At 35.3% G+C, this 15,263-nt stretch overlaps 1 protein-coding gene across 1 annotated transcript; it reads right to left on the bottom strand.

Annotated features, from left to right (window-relative positions):
- Positions 1 to 507: 507 nt before the first annotated feature.
- Positions 508 to 5,891, bottom strand: LOC111793177 (phosphoenolpyruvate carboxylase 2-like; the record flags this gene model as incomplete). The annotated part of the gene is given in 11 exon segments (XM_023674951.1): positions 508 to 1,246; positions 1,482 to 1,868; positions 2,016 to 3,014; positions 3,283 to 3,437; positions 3,630 to 3,717; positions 3,802 to 3,905; positions 4,092 to 4,314; positions 4,424 to 4,508; positions 4,616 to 5,004; positions 5,285 to 5,526; positions 5,659 to 5,891. Coding segments are annotated over 10 exon segments (2,898 nt in total). The 3' UTR covers positions 508 to 949.
- Between the last annotated feature and the right edge of the window lie 9,372 nt (positions 5,892 to 15,263).

The raw sequence follows: 15,263 nt of genomic DNA on the forward strand, positions 1-15,263 counted from the left end.
CAAGGCTTTAAAACGCGTCTGCGAGGAGAAGGTTTCCACACCCTTATAAATGGTGATTTCCGCTAGTAGATATTGTCCTATTTGGTTGGGCTTTTCCTTTTGGGCTTCTTCTCACGGCTTTAAAACGCGTCTGCTAGGAGAAGGTTTCCACACCCTTATAAATGGTGGTAGATATTGTCCTATTTGGGCTTTTCCTTTCGGGCTTCCTCTCAAGGCTTTAAAACGCGTCTGCTAGGAAAATGTTTCCACACCCTTATAAATGGTGATTTCCGCTAGTAGATATTGTCTTCTTTGGGTTTTTCCTTTCGAGCTTCCCCTCAAGGCTTTAAAACGCGTCTGCTAGGAGAGGTTTTCACACCCTTATAAATGGTGATTTCCGCTAGTAGATATTGTCCTCTTTGGGCTTTTCCTTTCGAGCATCTCCTCGAGACTTTAAAATGCGTCTGCTAGGAGAAGGTTTCTACACCCTTATAAATAGTGATTTATTCGACATCACACATGAGACCATTGTCAAATAAATCCATAATAGCATAGTATTATTTAATTCATAAAGATACGAAAAAGTACCTCGGAGTACTTCTACAAATAAAAATATAAAGAACGGTGAATATCGTTCCATTCGAATGTGATAAAACTTCTAGAAGAAAGGGACCAAGAATGACTTGTGGAAGCCATTAACCGTGGAATTCAGCGCCTCTGATCACTTGTAATTGGAACTGTCAATGCACTTATGGAACCGAAGCAGCCGAATCATATATCAGATGGGGGAAAAAACACTGACCACTCGATGCATTTCCAACTATTACCAAATCGAAGGTTCTTGTAGCATACGTTATTATAAAGAGACTAGTGAGAAGTTGGCCGAAGAGCTCAGCAGCACACCCAATATACAAGCATTTATATGGAGAAAAGCGAGGGTAGACGTTGCACCGACACGGGATGACTGCTCTTAACCAGTGTTCTGCATACCGGCGGCGATACCCTTCATCGTTAAGATGAGAGTGTCCTCCAAACCCGGGGCGTACTCGCTCTTGGGGTTGAGTTTCACAAGTTCTGCAGCAGATTTGCTTGATTCTAGGTATTCCTTTGACAGATGAGGTCTAACTTTCACGTTGTAGTTGGGATCACGGATACGCTTCAATGTGTACACTTGGCAAACGTTAAGGGTGGTTATGTACGAGTCACGAAGTCGGAGTCGCTGCCTCAAGTAGGGGTCTCCTTCAAGAAGATCCTTGTGTTTAGCTACCTGAAAATTTTAAAGCAAACTGCTTAGTTGCAGGCAAGAGTTTTACCGTCGGTCTAAGTCCACCGCTAACAGATATTTGTCCTCTTTGGACTTTCTCTTTCGGGCTTTCCCTCGAGGTTTTTAAAACGCGTTTGCTAGTGAGAAGTTTCTACACCCTTATAAAGAATGTTTCGTTCTCCTTAAACTAATGTGGGATCTCACCAAAATGTTTTAGAACAAAGTATACGTGAAGTACCTGAAGGAGGAGGTGCTTAGTTTCTTCAAAGTTGGCCCTCAATTGCTCCCCAAACGACCATAGATCTTTCGACACGAGAAGCTTGTCATACAGAGCAGCAATGCCAGGGTCACCTTTGGCAAACACCATTTCAACTAAGTCAATAGTGACTCTAAAAAACGGCCACTGACTGTACATCTCCTGAAGCATGTGAAGATTCTTCACATCCTTATCAATGACACTTTTAAATGCTGATCCAAAACCAAGCCAAACTGGTAGATGAAACCTTGTCTGCGTCCAAGCAAAGATCCATGGAATTGCACGCAGTGATTCTATGCCTCCACTTGGCTTCCTCTTTGATGGACGACTTCCGATATTCATTCGACCATATTCTAACTCCGGGGTAGCCTGCAGATTTAAAGGAACGTGAAAAGTGGTTAATTTCTGAACATAATTCGTTAAATTGATAGCAGAAGTAACTTAATCATGCAAGAGTAAGTGAATGGACTAAGAGTAATGATAACTATTCGTTGTGTTCTGGATTTGATCACTTACAAGGCGGAAGTATTCGACAAAACGAGGTTCCTGGAAAACTATGGATCGGTATTTCTCTGTAGCAACAACAGCCATCTCATCCATGAGCGCGCGCCATTCGGGCTTCGGAGAAACAGGTGGATTCATGCCATGCTCGAGCGTTGCAGCGGTAAAACGCTGAAGTGTTCGAAAGCACAAGTGCTCCTCACCAAAAGATTGTTCAATAACCTCGCCTTGAACTGTGACACGTAGTGAACCATGAATTGTATCTGGGGGCTGAGATAATATAGCAAGATGTGTAGGTCCTCCTCCTCTGCCAACTGTTCCTCCTCGGCCATGGAACATTGTGAGCTTAACTCCATATTCTTTTGCCACTTGGATGAGTTCTTCTTGTGCCTTATATAGCTGCCAAGCAGCAGAGAGACGACCAGCATCCTTCCCGGAATCCGAGTACCCGATCATGACTTCTTGCTTACCATCGATGCGGTTTCTATACCAGTCGATTGAAAAGAGACGAGCCATAGAAGAAGGAGCAGCCTCAAGATCAGCAAGTTTTTCAAATAATGGCACAACCCTCAATGGCTTCTGCACATGACATTCACGTTGTAGAAGCTCAACAGCAAGCACATCAGATGGTGCTGTTGCCATTGAGATAATGTAGGCACCAAAGTTATCTGAAGGAAGCTCTGCAATGACACTGAAGGTGTCCAGAACATCAGCAATTTCTTCTGTCTTTGGAAGATCAGGACCGAAAAGAGGGCGTTTGCCACTGAGTTCAGATAGTAGCCATTCTTGCCTTTGTTGTTCCGACCAGTCTTTGTACGAACCAATACCCAGGTAGTTAGTGATAGCATCAATGACATCAGTGTGTCTGTCTGATTCTTGCCGGATATCCAGCCTTACAAGTGAAAGCCCAAATGTAGAAACTTGCCGTAAGAAATCGAGAAGGCTCCCATCAGCAATGGGACGATCGCCACAAGCACAGAGCGACCTGTAGCAGAGTTCCAGAGGCTCCAGGAACTATGAGGAAAAAGGAAACAAGTCAGCACTAGCAAAAGGGAAGGAAAAAAAAGCACAATGGTTGTTTTATGTTGGCCAAAAGCTTCTGTAAAATTCCATCTAGCAAATGTGGCCTACATGTTGGCTCAAATAAACTCATTACAGATGGTCAATTTGAACCACCATACTTACTCACAATGGTTGTTTCATGAATTGGCAAAATAAGGGATTTATAGATCATTCTGCTGCAGTGGCATAGAATTTACAGATACATAATGTAAGGAAAAACCTGCTCAACATCGGTGAAAGTTGTATCGTCGGGAATGTCAGACATTCCATTGGTTAATAAATGACGAGCACGTTCACGCGTATTGTATAACTTGTCTCGTACATCACCAAGAATAACACGGTAGGGCTCATTTGGAGGAATTTGTTTCCAAAACTCTGCACCCAGAAAGAGTGAAAAGCCATTCAAGGTCAGTGAACTCATGAGGCTGGATATGAGTCCAATCAAAACCATGCCAAGAAACAATATTGAAGAATGCAGTCAAGTTTTTTGTAGCATATTGATATCTTAAGTAGTTTTAAAACCAAAAACTATAATGTGGTTCAATTTTAAAACAAAATCTTATATACCTATGTAGTGCTTTGCATCTTTTCTTGAGGATCTATGAAGTTCATCAGCACGGCTCTGTAACTCGTGAGTACATCTCCACATAGATAACTGGAAAACAGAGGAATTGAAAACAAAGGGCAGTGTGAGAAGCCATAAAATTTATTTGAAACTAGAAATTTTACTTGCTTATACCTCAAACATAAGATCCTCTATCTGGGAAAAATATAAGTTGGCAGCCATCATTCTAGCTAATAAGCAGACATCCCTTGTTACCTCGGGTGTAACCCGGGGGTTCCCTGCAGCCGATATACACATTATAAACCGTTGTTTCATTGGAACATACCGGAAGCATCTAGATGTACTCTTATTCTAATGAGTGCAAAGAACTCAACAAAAATGGTGTGATTCAGCATGCATTATTACTCAATGGATGGTCTAATAAAAGGATGACTAAATATAAGTCTTTGCTGAGATAAACATACCATCACGATCCCCACCCATCCACGACGAAAACTGAATAAGGGGAGCATTATAAGGAACACGTTCGTCAATTCCTATGTTCTTCAAAGCAGTATCCACTCGGCGCAAGAACTTAGGTACACCTTTCCAGATTGTCTCATGAAAGTAGCTCATACCAGCTCGCATTTCGTCCTGCGGCGTTGGAGGAGTTCGTCGAATTTCATCCGTGCGAAATGCAGCTTGAATCTACATGAGAGGAGAAAAATAAGATGCCAGAAATATACAAGAGATTGGCTCCTACATTGACAAATAATTATTAAATAGAAAACAATCTCAAATTAGAGCAAGAACATACCTCCCGTTGCAGAGCTTCATCAAGTTCCTGTTTGTCATCAGGAGTAATGTCTTTTGCATACAATTGAGTCAAGCAATTTCTTATCCTGGAAAACGTTTAAAATCAAGAGAAATCTTAGAAGAACAATCTAGAGATACACTGAAACTTGCAATTCAACTAATGACTAAACTCCATGTTAAAAAGGGTGCAAACCTGCCATGCTTTTGAAGCAAAGATCTACGAACAGACTGAGTCGGATGGGCGGTAAAGACCAAATCTACAGTCTGGTTTTTCAAAGCATCAAATACTTCTTGAGGGGACTTATTCAATTGAAGAAGCCTCTTGAAGGTTTCTTCAATATCTGACTCAGTTGTAGCATTGGCCTCATCAGCAAATCCACCTTTCTTTAACTTTATCCTTCTCCTATAGGCAATCTGAACTTCCTCAGCTAAATTAGCTAAATTAAGCATATGGGAAAAGGATTTCGCTACGACGATAGAGTCGCCAGGATCCAAACTTGTTAAAACATTCCCAAGTTCTTCCAATTTTTTAGGGTCATGCTTCCTCTCATACTCGGCTGAAAATTCATAACACTCTTGAACCTAATCCACAAGAACACAAAATCAAACAGTAAATAAAATTTTCATCCATTTCCCCATCACATTCAATAATTTCAGTCCACAAGACTCGTCAATGCATAAACATCACGATCAGAGTTTCCACGCTCATAATCAAATACAACTAATCAGAGATTGAAATGCAGAGATACCAAATTCAATACACTAAAAAAAAAAAAAAAAAAAAAAAAAAAAAAAAAAAAAAAAAAAAAAAAAAAAAAAAAAAANAAAAAAAAAAAAAAAAAGTACAGAGTGAGAATATTACAGTTTCTCTAAGATCCTCCCCATGTAAATCCTGAAGAATATCCAGAAAGCGATCCAACAGCAAAACATCATACTCCACCAACTTATCATCTTCCGACACCTTGCTCGGTGCAAGAAGCCTCAATTGTGCATCAATCGAAGCCATTTTCTCCAAGTTCTTAGGCGCCGCCATTTCGTTCTCTACTACTCCGTCCTTTATTCACAAACACAACGGCCTAAATCACGAATCAGAAATCGCCAAATCTACAAAAACATGTTGTTACGGATAATGAAACATTAAAACTAAAGCAGAAACAAAAGCAAGCAGTAAAGTGAAAGTCCGTGATGATCAACAACACAAATCATACCAAAAAAACAAAAAAAAAGAACACTGACCTCAGATTTTCACAAGAAAGAAAAAGCTTATGATCTTCACACGAGAAATAATCGTAAAGAAGAAGAAAACGAAGATGAACTTCCAAAGGCCTCAATCACGAGCAGAGAAAACCAAGTGAAAAGAGAGTTTCGAACTTTCTCCAAGACTCTTGTTTGTAGCTAATATAGACGAACAAATCCTTTTCATGCTCGTTTTCCTTTTTCCTTATCGTTTTTTTTTTATTTTTAATTTTTAATTTTGATTTTTCCATTACATTTATATATCCACGGATTAACGACCACCACTCTTTTATAAATGATATTATAAGGATCGAAACCTACTACCAGCAGATATTTGTCTTTTTGGACTTTTACTTTCGAGCTTCTCCTAAAAGCTTTAAAACGCTGTCAGAGGAAAGTGTGGCTTCCTTGGGCTTTCCCTTTCGGGCTTCCCCTAAAAACTTTAAAACGTGTATGCTAAGGGAAGGTGTGGCTTCCTTGGGCTTTCCCTTTTCGGGCTTCCCCTTAAAGCTTTAAAACGCGTCTGCTAAGGAAAGGTGTGGCTTCCTTTGACTTTCACTTTCGGGCTTTCTCTAAAAGCTTTAAAACGCATCTGCCGGAGGAAGATGTGGCTTCCTTGAGCTTTTCCTTTCGAGCTTCTCCTAAAAGCTTTAAAACGCGTCTGCTAGGAAAGGTGTGGCTAGCAGATATTGTCTCATGGGCTTTCCCCGAAGACTTTAAAACGTGTCTGGCAGGTAGGTTTCTACACTGATGGTTTGTTCTCTCCCCGACCATTGTTGACATCACACATAATCAACAATAATTTTTTAAATACCATATATTTTAAATAAATATAATTATTATTTTAAAAAAAGAAAATGCTTTGTTGGCAAAGCGGCCACCACACACACAAGTGACAAGTGACAGTGTGAAGTGGCTTTTAAACTAATTTTTAAAAAGGTTAATTCTGAATTGTGACACGTAGCATACGGAAACGAATATGCTGACTCACGGTACTTGATGCTCCGTAAATTAATAATGCCCTAATTCTCCAATTTATTCTATAATTTTAAAATTTTTAATTAGGTGGTCCAACAGTTTCACCTTTAATTTATATTCTTTTTCTTCGATTAAGAAAAAATAAATAATAATAAAATATATAATTTTGACTACATAAACATATTATAAATAAAAGGTAGTTTTTTTTTTTTTTTTTTTTTTTTTTTTTTTTTTTTTTTTTTTTTTTTNAAATTATGATGTAGGAACTTTGTAATATTATTTGTCCACGTAATGTGTAAAATATAATTCGACCATAACTAAATTACTCGAGCAATATTATTCACACAAAAAATTTAATATTACGAGTAATTATTATCAAATAATAAAAAAATAAACAATTAAATAATACTCTTGTATTTATTTTTATTTTATTTATTTATTATTATTATTATTATTATTTATTATTTATTTTTGTAGAAAATACTATTTATGTGGCATTTTATGTGGTTATTAAACATGAGAGTAAATCCAAAAGGGACCAATGGCTTTCCATCATTTCAAGGGGCACTTTATTTATTATTATTATTATTATTATTATTTTAATATTTTATTTTTTATTTTACGTAAAATTAGCTTTTAATCATCTGAAGAGGCGTACTGAATTGGGTTGCTTTCATTGAGTACGGAAAATAGACTAATTTTTAAAAAAATTGTGAATTTTTCTTTTATTATTATTCTTATTTTAGCAATAAAAATTATTTGTTTAATTATGTGAATAATCCAAAAAATATAGAAAATAAGTTCATATTTAATTTACCTAAATTACTAACCAACAGTTGACTTAATAATTGACCTTATGTTGACTATCGCTCTAGTTCCAAGTCAAACCCATTAAAGAACCAATACATAGCACAAGACCATAGGTTTTTAATTCAATAATTATTTATTAATCATAATATATAAAAAATTCAAACGTAAATAAAATAATATATATTCGAATACACAAAATATCTAGGGAGTTTGTATATTATTTTTTAATTCTAAAAAATGAACAAATAGCTTGAAAATTAAATAGTATCTTTGTTCTTTCCTTATCACACCTTTTATTTATTTATTTATTTTTGTAGAAAATAATTTTATGTGGTGATTAAAGATAAGTGTAAATCCAAAGGTAGCCAATGGCTTTCCATCATTTCAAGGGTCACTTTATTTATTATTTTATTTTATTTTTAAAAAATATTTTATTTTAATTTTTTTCGGGTAGAATTAGCTTTTAATCATCTGAAGAGGCATATTGAATTCATGGACAATGTTATATATATATATATATATATATATATATATATATTTTAAGATTCTCCATTTATTATTATCAGCCCAATGGGCCCTCATACGAAATCTTCTGGGCCTACAACAAAATAATTATGAAGCCCAATGATTAAAACGGGCCGTTGTCCATCTTCATTGTTGGGCCGTCTCATGCCCAACGTCTTGTTTACTTTACTAACGACATGTCGACTCTTCTACAACCCGAACCGTCAAAAGAATCTGGTTCTGACAAAGAGTATATGTACGAATATATGGAAAATTTACCCCAAACATAAAAGTAACTTTTAGAATTAGCTTTTGTTAAAAAAAAGTTTTTACCGTCATTGTCCAGATAGAATTATTATTTTATTATTATATTTTTATCCAGCAGAGTGCTGTCGGATCCAAAGTTCCAAACATGTGACATGATTGAAATGGCCATGGCCCTGAAATTGTCTAAATATTTAACGACAAAATTTGGATTTGAATTATTAAATTGATGCCTTTATTTTCTCTAGGGTAAATATTATTTACTGGGTACACATTTTTACCTCGCCATATATGGTTACCTAAAAGTTATTAACTTAAATTTTATTTTACTCTCAACTATTTTAATAATTAATAAGCTCGAATTTTTCGATCTTCATTTCAGTTCTCGGTTGATTGATAATATTAAAAAAAAAAAAAAAAAAAAACTTTTAAGCTTCGGGATTATTATCTTTTAATCGTATTGAAAAACTTTAGCACTTTATTACCTTTCACTTAAAAATTTGTCTATATTCACGAATTCTCTTAATAAAGAGAGAATTAATAAAGAAAATCTCTAAAAAGAGATACCATCTTTTTTTCAAAATGATATTCATTCACGAGCTTTTTCTATTAAGGATAGTTTTAGATTTAAAATTTTCAACCCAATTATCAGTAAAATATTCAAATTTTTGTTTTTAATAAAAGTAAAATGTTAACCCACGTCAATTTCAAAATATATTTTTTAAAAATATATTCAAAATACTTAAAAGTTTAAGTGGTTTTAGAGAATTAATAATAGAAAAAGTAATTATAAAATTAAAATAAATATGTATATATAATTTATCATATAATATATATATATATATATATATATATATATATATATATATATATATATGTATATTATTAATTAATTAATTAACTTTAAAGAAACTCAATTAAATTATTAAACAAATACAAGGTCGAAGATTCAAACCATAATTAGAAATTTAAAATAAAAATAAATAATAAAAAAAAAAAGAAAAAAAACTGAATTGGAAGAACGACAAAAATGGAGGACTGATTTAATGGGTTTAGTTGAGACTTGAGAGAAGATCAATGAAAAAGGGAAGGCCAGAGATTTGTGGGGTTGGGTGTCCTTCACCAACTACGTCCTACACCCAAAGCCTCTTTTAACACGCTCTAGTCTTTTATGATTCACGACTAAGTTTACGGTTAAAAAAAAAAGTAACATCTCCTCTAGAATCGATGTGAGATTTCATAATTCACCTTTCTTAGAGGCCAACAGGCAAACTGTTCGGTGTCTGGCTTTGATACCATTTGTAACCGTCTAAAGCCACCACTAGTAAATATTGTCTGTTTTAACCTATTACGTATCGCTATCAACATCATGGTTTTAAAACGCGTCTATTAGGGAGAGATTTCTACCCCCATATTAAGAATGTTTTGTTTCCGTCTCCAACAAATGTAGGATCTCACTGAACTATAGAAATCATGATAGAACCATGAATACAATTCTCCTTATCTTCATCGGTTTTAACATGACACGACTACTCCTTATCTTCACATTAACATGATTTTACATATTTTAGATCCGTATGCATATTCAAAATGTCAACCATTAATCCTTTGCTGAAGACGACCAAATGCTAAATCTACAAACCCTACTTCTAAACTTTCAATCTAACGACTACGTCGATCCTCGAGATAATGTAACCTAATAGGAATACCCAATATATAATTGTAACATATTGCACGTTTTGGTGTCACCTAAACAACGAACATGTCTCGATTTTATTTATTTATTTTTAATTTTAAAAACAGTCATATATATATATATATATATATTCCATTTTCTCTTGAAAATGTGAATCAAAATACCATGGCGTAAATTAAGGAAGAATCTGGAGGCACCCTTCTTTGAGGGATTTGCAACATTAACCACAAACATTATAATATATATATATATATTCTCGGGCGCACGCGTATTTGATATATATATATATATAGCATTTACGTCTTCATAAATATATTTTTTTGAATGCTGAGATATTTTTATTTTATGATTTGATATGTTTTAATCCATACGGATAAAAGTGAACGATTGTGTATATTTTTTATTTGTCACATATTCTATTCCATAAATTATTGAATATACGAGTTCAGCAATCATAAGGGGAGAGATTAGACTACCTATATTTAAAATATTAATTAATATTTTATTCACTTATTTATTTTTTTAAAGTTTTTTAATAATAATAAAAAAAAAGTAATATTTCTTATTTTAGAGAAAAAAAAGATAGGATTTTGTAAAAAACAAAATATATAATTTTAAAAAATAATTATAAATATTGGGTAACTTAAATGATTATAAATATTAATGAACTATAATCATATTTTTTAACTTTAATAGTATCAATTTAGCATAATTATTATATTGAAATATCTTTAATTGTTTTATATTATAAATTAATTGATGAGACACGTGTAACATGATTTTACTATATTCCGAATTATTTTTGTTTTTTCTAAATTTTAATAATTTTTGTAAATTATTTCAATTTCCCCAAGTTCTCCTTGTAATTTTAAATAAATAGGAAATTTTGAATATTGTTCACAAAAATGTTAGTAAAATATTTATTTAAATATTAAAACATCACTTATATACACATAATATTAATTTAAATATTTTTACTTTAAAATATTTCGTAGAATATCTATTCATATATTTATAAAAATGAGATATTTATTCTAAGAAAAAAATAATTGAATATTTTGGTCAAGAATTTTCCTTCTTTTGCAATTATTATTATTATTATTATTATTATTATTATTATTATTATTATTAGTATTTAAAGCATGATTAGTGATTAGAACGTTATTCATTGTGGCGGCTTAGGAAAATTCCTCTTTTCTTTTTTAAAAAATAGTAAAAAATAACGGCGTGGAATTGGAAACATTTGGGTTTGTGTCGTTATGTATTTTCGTTAGGCTCACAGTTTTAAAACGCGTCTAATTAGGGAGAGGTTTCACATCCGTATAAGAAATGTTTTGTTCTCTTCTTCAACCAATGTGAGATCTCACAGTCCACCTTCTTTGGGGGTCAGTGTCCTTACTGGTGCACCACTCAGTGTCTGGCTTTGCTACCATTTGTAACAAGCCCACCGCTAATAGATATTATCCATTTTGGCTCGTTACGAATCGTCGCTAGACTCACGATTTTACAAGGCATCTATTAGGGAGAGATTTCCACACCCATATAAGAAATGTTTTGTTTCTCTCTTTAACCAATGTGAAATCTCACAGTCTACCCCCTTTGGAGGCCAGCGTACTCATTGGTGTACCGCCCAGTGTCTGGCTTTGATACCATTTATAACAAGCCCACCGCTAGCAAATATTGTCCGTTTAGGCTCGTTACAAATTGTCGTTAGTCTCACGATTTTAAAACACATCTATTAGGGAGAGATTTCCATACCCATATAAGAAATGCTTTGTTCCCTTGTTTCATCGATGTGAGATCTCACCGTCCACCCCCTTTTGTGGCCAACGTCCTCACTGGTGCACCGCCCCGATGTCTGGTTTTGATACCATTTGTAACAAGCCTACCGCTAGAAGATAGTGTCCGTTTTGGCTCGTTACGAATGGTTGTTAGTCTCACGATTTTAAAACGCGTCTATTAGGGAGAGATTTCCATACCCATATCAGAAATATTTTATTCCCCTCTCCAATGAGATCTCACAATCCACCCCTTTTGTAGCCAGCGTCCTCACTGGTGCACCGTTCGGTGTCTGGCTTTGATACCATTTGTAACAAACCCCCACTAGCAAATATTGTCCGTTTTGGCTCGTTACAAACCGTCACCAGTCTCACGGTTTCAAAACGCGTCTATTAGGGAGAGATTTCCACACCCATATAAGAAATGTTTTGTTCCTCTCTCCAAACGATGTGAGATCTCACAATAATCGATCGGCATATCAAATTCGTATCCTCTCGTCATTTCTCTAAACCTGATGATTCAATCTAAATGAAATTAACGATCGAGATGAAAGGACGTTTTCGTAATTTGTTCGAAGAAAAAGAAAAAGAAAAAATGGAATATGATTACTTGAGAGAAAAATGTTGTACAAATTGGTGTTTTGTGAATAATGGGACATTGACTTAACATGCATATAATATAAAGGACATTGAATAAGTTTTATAAGGGGCTATGAAGGATGATAAATCAAACAAAGAAAATTCATAAAATTCTATATTCTTTCATATGAACCACCACTCCTTTGTTTTGTTGTTTGTCACACTCTCCAATCTTTTAGGCTTAACTACAAATTTTGTACTACACTTTCATAAATCAAACGTATCGTCTAATTTCGAGCTTAACCGACCAAATTAATCGCTCTCTAAGTAAAAAATAATTGAGGCGTAATGTGGAACCGTCCAAGCTCTCCACATGCAGATATTGTCTGCTTTGGCCTATTACGTATCGTCTTCAGCCTCACAGTTTTAAAATGGGTATATTATGAGAGGTTTTCACACACTTATAAGGAGTGCTTCGTTTCCCCTCTTCAAACGATGTGGGATCTCACAATCCAACCTCTTGGGGACTCAACGTCCTCGTTGGCATACTGCTATGATACCATTTGTAATCGTTCAAACCCACTGTTAGCAGATATTATCCACTTTGACCCGTTACATATCGTTGTCAGCCTCACGATTTTAAAACGCATCTATTAGGGAGAGATTTTCATACCCTTATAATGAATGCTTCGTTTTCCTGTCCAACCGATGTGAGATCTCACATAATGTCTGTCAACGATTGTTACTATTGGGGACGTGACTAAAATCGTCATTATTAGTTAGAAAAGAGGATGGTTAGGGGTATGTCTCCGAGGTTTTGTAGGTGAAAACGAAAGTAGAGTTATAAGAAGAAAGTGAACAGTATTACACTATTATAGATATATATGGAGGGTTCGTTATCTCCAGTAATTGATATCGTAGGTCAGCCCTAAACTTCAATTTATCAATAGAGTTCTCGTGCTTTAAATAAAGGTATGGTGAGTGTCAATACGTCACATAAATTATAGGAAATGTAACCTAAATGATTAATAACCTAAAGTGAACATTATTGTATCATTTTCAGTCTTTTTTCACTCGATAATATGATTAACACTAAAGTGAGCATAGAGCATGTCTCAGTCCTGCTTGAACTCATCTCAGTAACAGTTAAATGATCAACTATGACCTCTAAATGACGGTTAAGTGGAGATAGGGGTGCAGAAACAGTGACAGAATCAATTTGTTCCTCTACCTTCCTTTACGGACGAGACGATTATTGGCACGTACTCGATTCCTTGAGCTCCGAGATTCGAATTTTCCCGAGCTATTTATTATGCTTTTTTTGACGCCAAAATGTGGACGTAACAAAGACATGAAGGAGAAACAAAGGAAGAGAGAGAAATGGTTCATGATTTGGCCCAAAATCCACAACACGACAATCTCCATATTTGTTTCATCTTCCTCGCATAATTGCTATGGACCTTTCTTTCTCCATTATTATTCCACTTCTACCCTCCATTTCTTACCGTATAAAATCACGTCTAATCTATCAGCTTAAGTTTCGTGTACGATAGTGGTTTTCGTGAATCTTCCAACACGATTGTTAAGGTAGCGAATGTATGTTCCATTCCATGTGTTAGGAATCACGGATCTCCACAATAGTACGATATTGTCCACTTCGAGCATAAGCGCTCAGGAGGATTGTTGGGAGTGAGTCTCACATTGGCTAATTTAGAGAACGATCATGGATTTATAAGCAAAGGAATACATCTTGATTGGTACGAGGGCTTTTGGAGAAGCTCAAAGCAAAGCCATGAGAGGTTATGCTTAAAGTAGACAATATCATACCATTGTGAAGAGTCGTGATTTCTCCCAAGGGTGCTAGCTAGAAACATCATGCCATTGTGGAAAGTCGTGATTCCTAACAAGGGTGCTAGCTAGAAACATCATACCACTGTGGAGAGTTGTGATTCCTAACAAGGGTGCTAGCTAGAAACATCATACCACTGTGGAGAGTCGTGATTCCTAACAAGGGTGCTAGCTAGAAACATCATACCACTGTGGAGAGTCGTGATTCCTAACAAGGGTGCTAGCTAGAAACATCATACCACTGTGGAGAGTCGTGATTCCTAATAAAGGTGCTAGCTAGAAACATGAACAGTATCAAAGAAGAGAGCGAGACAACCACATTTGACAAGACCCGGTCCATTAGGTTTAAAGAGACAAAGAAGAAGAGGAGGAGCTACATCTTAAATGACCTAATTCCTTCTCTAAATGGAGCAAAGGAAAGATGAAAGAATAAAGTTTGGTGAGAAGAAAATGGTAGGCATGAGGTAGGCGTTTGATGAAAGAAAGTATCTTTGATGGCGGGTCCTGATGAGATTGGTTGGCCATTAATATATACTCTTCCATCAATTTGAGGGTTTTTTTTTCTGCCTCCCAAATCATGCCAACCAAGAATCTCTCAAAATCAAAATCAAAATCAAATTTTGAAAAAAACCCATTTGAATTAATGCAAGATTGAAGTAATTTCTTGTCCTTTAGGGGGGGAATTCATAATCTTCTTACTTTACTCATCAAATAACCCAACCCTTCTCCCATGAAAATATCAAGTAAATGAATAATGAGAGAGAGAGAGAAAAGGTGGCCCATAGCATGTCTATTCAATACAATGAGAGAGGGAGAGCTTCCCCTCAATCTTATACTGAACAAAGTACATTTTAATGCCTCTCCTAAAGTCGATGTAGCTCTCGAACAGTCTCCCGTGATTCCTTTCTCTGAAACCTCCTCAGACAAAGTACCCCATTTGTTAGAGAGAGACTATTTAATTCTATGAGAGAGGGAGAGCTTCCCCCTGAATCTTCAACGGAACAAAGTATATTATAAAGTCTCTCCTAAGGTCGATGTAGCCCTCGAACAGTCCTGACTCCTTTCTCTCGAGCTCTCAAACAAAGTACCCCTATTGAGAGAGAGAGAGAGAGAGAGAGAGAGAGAGAGAGAGAGAGAGAGAGAGAGAG

This window comes from Cucurbita pepo, chromosome LG04 (genome assembly GCF_002806865.2).
Source record: "Cucurbita pepo subsp. pepo cultivar mu-cu-16 chromosome LG04, ASM280686v2, whole genome shotgun sequence".
Lineage (NCBI taxonomy): Eukaryota > Viridiplantae > Streptophyta > Magnoliopsida > Cucurbitales > Cucurbitaceae > Cucurbita > Cucurbita pepo.